This window comes from Limulus polyphemus, unplaced genomic scaffold, assembly GCF_000517525.1.
Source record: "Limulus polyphemus unplaced genomic scaffold, Limulus_polyphemus-2.1.2 Scaffold2273, whole genome shotgun sequence".
Lineage (NCBI taxonomy): Eukaryota > Metazoa > Arthropoda > Merostomata > Xiphosura > Limulidae > Limulus > Limulus polyphemus.
The window spans coordinates 59,274-69,514 of record NW_013667883.1 but is presented as its reverse complement, the minus strand read 5'-3'; the positions used below and the strand labels follow the sequence as shown (position 1 = coordinate 69,514).

Sequence of the window (10,241 nt, the reverse complement as noted above, 5' to 3'; positions counted from 1 at the left end):
ACTGTGAAAAACTGGATATTTAATGTTATTAAATACTTTATAAAGATGTTTTACTGTGAAAAACTAGATATTTAATGTTATTAAATACTTTATAAAGATGTTTTTACTGTGAAAACTAATTCGAAAACAAAAACTGTGGATTTGACATTACGATAAATTATGAGGAAATTCTCACATTTTCCTTTTTTCTTTTGTAGTGTATTTCTTCTTAGATTGCTGCAAGACTTTTAATATTAAACAAAGGATCATAATCTAAATTAAGTTTTCTATTATAGTTATAGTGTTAAAACATATTAAAATGGCAATCTTATCAGTATATGCAAATATATTATTTTTTATATACACAACAGCTTCCTCTCTGGACAAAATGTAAACGTTCGCCATTTTGTTTCTGTTGACCCCATTGACCTGAAATTCTATTTCTTCTTCGGCTTTTTCCTCTAGCGAGGGTTGCCATCCTTCACACGTGTTGCCCTCCTCCCATAATCCCTTTTCATTGCCAGACATTCTTCTCCATATTTGTTTTTCGAGATTTTAACAACCGGGTTGTAAGCCCTGACGACAACCCTCCTCCTTTCTCAACATAGGTCTGAAATTGATGTATGAAATATATTTTTCCTATGCATTTAAATAAGACGCTATTTGAGTACTAACTCTAGTTCTGACTTTTGGTCAATGATCTTGCCAGTCTCTCTTTCGCGTTTTACTAAATATTACAGCGGGTGAAGTATATTTCTTTCTTCGATGATTTTCCAGGTTGATGGCTCTACAAGTATTGCCTCTTCCAAACTCGACGACATCATGCCTAAATTCCCACCAATATATCCTCGCAAGTTGACGGCTGAAGAAGAAATTCTCATGTGGCAATTTCTCGATCCAAATTGGCCTCCGAAGGACGAATGTGTAAATCATATCAAATCATTTCCTCAAGTCAAAGATTTCCCTTCCCTCTTCATGTCAGCAAGAAACAAAGGATTTGAGTAAGTCGACTATCAACTGTACAAATGTTTAACGACATGACCAAAAAAGGTCTTATTCGTTAAAAAAAAATAAAGTTTTATTAATAAGTAAATACTATCATAACGACAACAGTGAAAAATTAACCCAAATGCCGAGGATAATAAATCCAATAAACATCAGTGGCCTCTGTGGCATGCAATATATTTGTCAGAGTAAAACGTTTTTTGTTGTTGTTTTTTCTCACAATAGCAGTAATTGGTTGAGGACTAAAATTGCAAGCAGCTATGGGAAATTTTATCTACCGGATCCATTAAACATTAGTGTTCGTTTGTTTCTTTCGAAATGTTAATAATAACATTGATTGTATTAGTATTACACTGACATTTTTGTAAAATATTATATAAGTACTAAAGAGATATAATTTTAAGTGGAATTAATAGATGTTTAACATAGCAGACGTATTGTTTCTTATCAAGGAAAGCTGCTACACTGTGGAATTAATAGATGTTTAACATAGCAGACGTACTGTTTCTTATCAAGGAAAGCTGCTATACAGTAAAATTAATAGATGTTTAACACAGCAGACGTACTGTTTCTTATCAAGGAAAGCTGCTATACTATGGAATTAATAGAAATTTAACATAGCAGACGTACTGTTTCTTATCAAGGAAAGCTGCTATACAGTGGAATTAATAGATGTTTAACATAGCAGATGTTCTGTTTCTTATCAAGGAAAGCTGCTATACTATGGAATTAATAGATGTTTAACATAGCAGACGTACTGTTTCTTACCAAGAAGAGCAGATAAGTCATGAAGTTAATAGAGAATATTTAATAAAACCGAAAAAATATATCGATATCATTTTAACTAAATAAGTACTTGTATAAGTGACTCCAACGCTAACTGCAATGCTAATTATATTTTGTTTGATTTTTTCATGTGAATCGTATGTTATTAGGGACCTTGTAATCAACTAAGCAACTAGTGCAATAACTGTTTGTTTTTAAAGGCAATGGGGTTCATATGGCCCTCATCAGTAATTTTAGGGTTAATGCCCGATGGAAATAGATATGTTGTGGAAATAATAGATAGTGCTTAACATAGCCGAGAGTAATGTATAAATCATCTTTAATATTATGTGTTTGTCTCTTAAATTATATTAAAACTGTCTGCTCATTAGCAAGTATTTTTCATATATAAAGTATAGCAGCTTTCCTTGATAAGAAACAGAACGTCTGCTATGTTAAACATCTATTAATTCCACAGTATAGCAGCTTTCCTCGGTAAGAAACAGAACGTCTGCTATGTTAAACATCTATTAATTCCACTGTATATCTGCTTTCCTCGGTAAGAAACAGAACATCTGCTATGTTAAACATCTATTAATTCCACTGTATAGCAGCTTTCCTCGGTAAGAAACAGAACGTCTGCTATGTTAAACATCTTTTGTTAATTTCATAGCGTATCTGCTTTCCTTGGCGAAAAACAGAACCTTGGGCCAGAGGATGAACATCCATTGCCATGGTACCCACCCTTGTGTGACAGAATACTTCCTTTAGATCATGTTGATTTTCTGGATACTTTGAATTCGGTGAAAAATAGAGACAGGTTGCCGATCAATATTCCAGATCCTTCAATACGAACAGTAAGTTGTTTCAGAGATGAATATACCATACAAATACTTTACAAATTGATGAAACTTGAATACTCTGCCTAAAAAAATACTTTACAAGTTCCTTATAAAAATATGTGATATCAACAAAATCCTGTAATCAACATACCGAATTTTCTTATAATGCATATGTTAATTCTAAATTATTTTTGTTACGATCTGTACGGTCAGAAGTTCTTAATAGTTGCCCAAAAATATTAACGTTATTTACACCTAAGTAGTTTAAAACGGAATATTCCTTCTCGACATTTCTTCAAATATTGCTCATATCTTTGCAGTTTCTTCTTTGTTAAAAGTAAGGATTTTCTTTTCCTTGTTTTTAGGGTTTGTTTGTTTGTTTTGAATTTCGCACAAAACTACACGAGGGCTATCTGCCCTAGTTTAGCAGTGTAAAACTAGAGGGAAGGCAGCTAGTCATCACCACCCACCGCCAACTCTTGGGCTACTCTTTTATTAACGAATAGTGGGATTGATCGCACATTATAACGCCCCCACGGCTGAAAGGGCGAGCATGTTTGGTGTGACGAAGATTCGAACCCGCGACCCTCAGATTGCGAGTCGAGCGCTCTAACCACCTAGCTGTTTTTAGGGCAAAGCTATACAGTGAACTGTCTTTGCTTTGTCTGCTGATTTTTAGCGTTATAAGCTTTGAAGGTCACTGCTAGGACATTGAAGGACAAAATACCTGCAAAATACGATTTCTAGAATAATACAAAAGAATTCTAATCGCAGACACCGAAATATATAAGCCCACTAACATTAGCTAAGCCTTTAGCACGGTCTATCTTCTACTAAGTAAAGCAAAGTGTGTGTCGGGGGAAAAATACACGGTCGTATATTTATCATTTCATATCTGTTCCTTCTTGATCAGTCATCACCAAACTTGACACAATGATATAGGATGACATGAGGAAGATCATGAAGGGGATGGGGATTGGACCCCCATCTAATTTCGAAAAACTACCAATTCAGCCCAAATTGACACAGTGATACAGGATAACACGAGGAAGGTCGTGAGGGGGGTTGGCCCCCATTTAATTTTATATTGATAGAATTCTTGAAAACAGTATGTCTTTCTTTTCAGTATTGGTACTTTTATGTGTTTTTACTGCACTTTTAATGTTTATTACATTAAGAAAAAAGATGAAGCAAAATTTATTATTCTTTGTTACAAACGAGTTTTTATTTTCCCCGTCTGTTGGATGGTTACTCCAGTTAGTGTTCGATAAAGAGATAAATTAACACTGTAACTTGTGTACGTTTTTTGCTTTATTTAGTTTAGTTAGGGCTAAACTTTACCGTACTTAACACCATAAATCAACATTTCCCAAAGTGAGGAGCGCGCCTCCAAGAGGGCGCAACATGATCTCTTCGAGAGGCGCAAGGTACAGATAATAGTGCAATAATGAAAAATTCAGTGATTTAATATATTTTCGTTAATGAAAATAATAATTAATTACTACAATACATATATCATTTTAACGCGTAACAGTGTATTACATCTCGTCACTTAACTCACTCTTTTACTCATTTAGAAAAGAAGGGGGCGCAAGAAACCATATTTATAAAGAGGGTATGGATGAAAAAGTTTGGGAAACGCTGCTATAAATAAATATACTTATAATGTTATTCTACGACGTAACGTTAAACCCTTTTCAAAAATTTGATAAGCTTTTAATATGCTGTTGTACAAAATGTTTATTAAAGTATATTTACATCTGCCTTTTCTTTACATGCAGCCCCCCAGTGGCAAAACGGTGTGTTTCAGGACTTACAACGCTAGAAACCGGGTTTCGATACCCGTGGTGGGCAGAACAACTAGCCCATTGTGTAGCTTTGTGCTTAACTTCAAACAACCAATTCTTTATATCCAATGAAATGCGCGGACATTTTCAGGGCAGATAAAAAACTAGGTATTATTAAAATAGATGAGCCCGGCATGGCTTGTTGGTTAGGGCGCTTAACTCACAATCTGAGGGTCGCTAGTTTGAATCCCCGTCCCACCAAACATGCTCACCCTTTCAGCCGTGAGAGGCGTTATAATGTGACGGCCAATTTCACTATTCGTTGGTAAAAGAGTAGCCCAAGAGTTGGCAGTGGGTGGTGATGACTAGCTGCCTTCTCTCTAGTCTTTCACTGCTAAATTAGGGACAGCTAGCGCAGATAGCCCTCGTGTAGCTTTGCGCGAATATGAAACCAAAACCTATTATAATAGATGTAGTATAGAAACACCAATACTCCAGCTTCTCTTCCCCTCCCTCTCCTTCCACGTTGATGCTGGAGTAAGAATAACTGAGAACAACGTGACGTTAAAGATAAAATATAGTCATCGTATAACATTTTGAATACACAATTTACCACAACAAAAACAAACACCTTTGGTCAAAAGTTCAGTGCACTTTATGTATTTCATTCACCTTCGACGAAGGTAGTTTGTCGAATATATTTAAGTGATATGTGTTGTTTTTTCCAGGATTTACTTTAACAATGTTCCCTGCCACCCGAGTTATTACCATTTAGCCTTCTTCTTGTGTAATGTCCAGTACATGTAAAATATGTTTTGCGTATGGAAGATAATTGTAAACAAATAAAAGATGGAACAAACCGTAACTGACAGTCAAAGCTTCAATTCATTTAAATAATAAATTCTATCCGAATCTACAGCGTGCGTTTGAATATTAAGTAATAAAGCTTATATTTGAAAGAATTGTATTGTTAAAATAATTAACTGCTACCTGTAGTAGACAAATGTTATATCCAAGTTACAGACTGAAATAACAAAAGTTAAGATAAAAAATAAAATAATTGTAATTATAGGCGCCATCATTCATCTTTGGTCGTAGTTCTTCTTTACATTTTCTGTCAGTGTAGTAGGTGGCTTTGGTAAATATTTGCTCATAGAATGGTGGATTCATGACAGGTGTTGATAATAGGTAGGCAACAACGAGTTATAAGCATAAGGAAAAATTTATTGATAGTAGAACATACTACATGTTTCGACAGAACACTGATCTGTCTTCTTCAGGTGTTATTTGTCCATGATTAGTTAACAAGTGATCTGTAACTGCGCTTCTTTCATGTTGGTCTTTATAAAGAGAGTCAATGTGGTCTTCTGTCCTTGTGTGTAGGATTCTTCCGGTTTCTCCAAAGTACGTATGGTGGTAGATGTCAGATATTAGTTGGTAAACACATTGGAAATAAGACATCCATCTTTAGACTGCAAATACGTTTTTGTAAGACAGTTGGATTTATTACATTGTAAGGTAGTGTACTGAGGTCTTGAAAGCTGGCTTTTGAGGGTGGGACCTGGCCGTTCTTTAACGTTAATTGGCAGTTGAGATTTCTTGATTATAGCTTTTATTTTCTTTGAAATAATTTTATCAATTAGAAGTATTGTAAAAGGTATTGTTCGTAGTAAGCAAAGGTTTAGTCTTTGCTCTATTTTCATAGAAACGGTTTCATCGAATAAAATAAAAAGTTTGTTCAAGAGAAGCCAACGTAGAAAGTTTAGTTGGAGCTGCAAATCTAGGCCCTTTACTTAATAGGTACAAGGAGAAAGTAGAGATCGCGAGGTCTTTTTCTACTGTTACTTTTTTTACTGTTGTCATGTTTTCTTGGTAGTTATTAACATTTGTATAGAAAGTATCTGATGTGGTGGTTTGTTCATCATACATACTTCTTCATTTCTTCTCATGTCTTGAACAACATTCTTTCATTTCTGTACATGTGATGTCTGATTTAATGTTCACGAGCCAAGTGTAGAAACTGGGAAAGTTTTCTTGGGAGACAACGTTTAAAATTATTAAGTTTTGTTGAACTAGTCTTAGATGCTTATATTTATTTGCAAAGAACGTTGTTATGAAGTCATTCATAATGGAAAAGAGAAACCTAACCAACTTTTTCTGATTTTCCTTGAAATAATCTGGTAATTTGAAATTGTTCCAAATGTCTTTAAGAACAATCTTATAACGACGACATTAAGTCAGGAAACCAACCTCAACTGTTATTGTTCTTGTGAGTTTAAGAGTGGGAGTTAGGGTTAGCGAGGTTGCAAATATAGGAAAATAAAAAATTTGGTATTATACGGTCGTCTATTACTAGTATTAAAATGTATTTTATACACCAATATTCACTACAGAAATTAAACAAAAAATGTAGCGACATGTTTTTGCATAAGAAATGGATGTTTCAATACTTATTATACAAATAGAATATTGAAAAGTTTTTTAATTCAAATTTTTTTGTTTGTTTGAAGTTAAGCACAAAGCTACACAATGGGCTATCTGTGCTCTGCCCACCACGGGAATCGAAATCCAGTTTCTATCGTTGTAAGTCCGCAGACATGCCGCTGTGCCACTGGGATTTTTTTTAATTCAAGATAAAAAATAAGGAGATTTTTACTATAAACTTTAGTCTACTCATTTTTTATTCATACGGGCCCCCAGTAGCACAGCCACTGGGATTTTTTTTAATTCAAGATAAAAAATAAGGAGACTTTTACTATAAACTTTAGTCTACTTATTCTTTATTCATACGGGCCCCCAGTAGCACAGCGGTATGTCTGCGGACTTACAACGCTAGAATCCGGGTTTCGATACCCGTGGTGGGCAGAGCACAGATAGCCAAATGTGTAGCTTTGTGCTTAACTTCTAAACAAATATTCGCACGGGAATATTTTAGGTGTACGTTTAAGGCTTTTCTGAATTTGCAATTTCTTAACAGTTATTAAAGAATATTTACGCCGCTTAAAGTCTAAATTTAACGTATAATTCCTTCTTTAACACTTTAGCACATATCTATTTTTATTTTTTAAAGTACCTGTATAATACTTTTTTTACGTTCATAAAGAGTGAATATTAAATTAACTACAGAAATTTAATAGATCTTTAAATTAATTGCTTCGTGCGGGAAACGTTTTTAACTTTATATGTGTGCGTGGTGTTAGTAATACATTTCCAATAACTTAAATTAGGCAAACTAAATTTTATTAGTAATTCTTGATTGGGTTAAGCAGTTTTAACTATATAAAATGTAAAAATGATATACTAAAAATCAAGTGTCTGGAATTATTAAATTTGTAGTTTTTGTTCATGATGTATTAATATCTGCATGATCAAATTCCAGACAGTAAAGCGAAAAATAAGTTTGTGAGGTCAAAAACGAAAATATTTCCGTCTGCGTGCATATTTTTTAAAGAGCTCGAACACTCAATTTTATTGCTATAAGTCCTGTAGTTCACCGCTGAACCATTGGCAGTTATATTTTCAAAGAGCTTATACGAATATATAAACATACTGTAGGCCCATTTTTTTTTTTGTTTTGTTATTTCTTGCAAATTTAACTTATAGATTTTAAAATTAGTCTTCTCATAAACGAACGGGGATACAGAAAATAAACAGTAGAACAGTATGAGTGCGTTGAAACACAAAGTAATTGGAATAAACACTATTAATTACAACTATTAAGAGTACAAAACGGTAGCACTTTCTGGTTTATTTCCACATCCACGTAGTTGAGGGTAAAAATACAAACTAACGATTGTAGGCCTTAGTGGCCATTACAAAAGTACAACGGCAGAGAAATTTATTATAATTAAAAGTGAAATTGGTCTATAATTTTCCCATCTTTTCTATTTCACAGTGTTTATATATGGGTTGAATTTTAGCACTAAGTACTGGGAATACGGTTATTAAGAATGTAAAAAAGAAAGTAGATATGTCTCGTTGGGTTTGAATAAAAGCACATCTCTCTTCCACACACAGACATGAATTAAACATTAAACTTTTTAGAATGTTCATGATGTTTTATCAAACATTCAAAAAAATATCATAAGAATTATTAGTACCAGACTTTATGGAAATGATTTGTTTGTTTGTCGTTTAAGCACAAAGCTACACAATGGGCTTATGAAAAATGAGCTAAAATAATAATTTTTAAGTTCACATAATTAATTGGGACATTGAACATTAAAGCAAACAGAATAATTAATGCGCCTATTTTTTTCTCTTTTGAGAGTCCCCTGGTGGAACAACGGTAAGTTTACGGACTTACAACGCTGAAATCCGCGGTTTGGTTCCCCCTCGGTGGACATACCAGATAGCAACATCTCTAGCGAAAATTTAATATTATTATTTTTTTATAAAGTTTTCATTATTACTTGTAAGATTTATAATATTTATCTTTTTTAGAAGATAAAAGAGAGAAATCCCAACAAAACTAGGGGTTGGTTATGCTCAGAAATTTTATTCATTATGAAGTTTCTTTACTTATTACATGTCCCCAGCAATTGGAAGTATTATAACACCAATATACAGGTGTTCTCTGGTGAATCAGCGATAACTTTACGTACTAATAACACTAAAATCTCGGGCTCGATTCTCAGAGTAGATAGAAATCAGGTGGTCCATTGTGTAGCTTTGCGCTAACATAACAACACTTATACAGGTAATATACATGTAAGCTTTTTGTGTTCTTTATTTGTACTTATAAATTTCTTTTATAAAGGCTTTCCTCGAAGAAGCTGCAAGTTTCAAACCTAAGGAGGAAGAAATTGGTCAACGTATATTAACAGCACTAAAACGGGTATGAAGTATGAATCATTTCCCAAAGATAAGTTTAAGTTAGTTTTTTATGATAAAAAGTCTTGCAAAAAAAGTTTGAATATCTGAATATTCGAACATATCTATACTATCAGAATATGATGTGGATATGAGTCACAAAAAAAAATATTTTTCTAAACCTGCTGAAAAATGATGGTCATCTCTAAACTTCTTGCGCAATCATTATCACGTCCATTCTAAGGAAATATGAAAACAAGTATACAACACTGAAGGTTAATGAACTTTTTCGGTGATGATGTTTTCGGTGTCGTGCTGTCTTGAACTATTTCTTCCATCGTTATTCTTGCTCAGTCTGATGACCCTGAGGGTCTGGCATGGCAATCTGTGGGTCGCGGGTTTGAATCCCCGTCCCACCAGACATGTTCGCTCTTTCAGCCGTAGGGGCGCTATAATGTGACGATCAATCCCACTCTTGGCGTTGGGTGGTGATGATTAGTTGCCTTACCTCTAGTCTCTCACTGCTAATTTAGAGACGGCTAGCGCAGATAGCCCTCGTGCAGCTTTGCTCGAAATTCAAAACAAACTGATGACCTTGATTACGCAATAATTCTCGACACCGCAAATTTGGAATCATGCACAAGAATTAGTTTTTACAATTTTGTTTACTCTTACATAATGAGATACATGTATATTATAAAATAGTATACTTACACATGCCTTAGTGGCCCTTGCAAATATACAAAGGGAGAAATATTTGTTATTATAATTTAATATATATATGTTATCACTTTCGCATTTTGTGTTGCTGTCTCTTCCGTCACATATGATATATATATATATACACACAGCGTGGTCACAAGTAAATAGACACCACCTTTTCAGAAAAAATGAAAATTTTCAGTCATATTCACATGAATTGATATATTTATAATTTAATTAATATCTAGTAGATCCTTTCGTTGATCCTTTGGGGTATCGTGAGAATCATCTCGTCAATTCTAGATTGTGGTATTATCACCCACTCTTGCTTCAATATTGGAGTAGATCG

At 33.9% G+C, this 10,241-nt stretch overlaps 1 protein-coding gene across 1 annotated transcript in view; it reads left to right on the top strand.

Moving 5' to 3' along the window:
- The first annotated feature begins 801 nt into the window (after nucleotides 1-801).
- Nucleotides 802-10,241, top strand: part of LOC106466482 (tetratricopeptide repeat protein 17-like) — a 35,132-nt gene continuing 25,692 nt past the window's right edge. Inside the window, exons 1-3 of the mRNA XM_022394501.1 lie at nucleotides 802-980; nucleotides 2,423-2,606; nucleotides 9,138-9,215. Of these exons, the coding sequence (XP_022250209.1) occupies nucleotides 802-980; nucleotides 2,423-2,606; nucleotides 9,138-9,215 (441 nt within the window). The remainder of the gene's footprint in view (nucleotides 981-2,422; nucleotides 2,607-9,137; nucleotides 9,216-10,241) is intronic.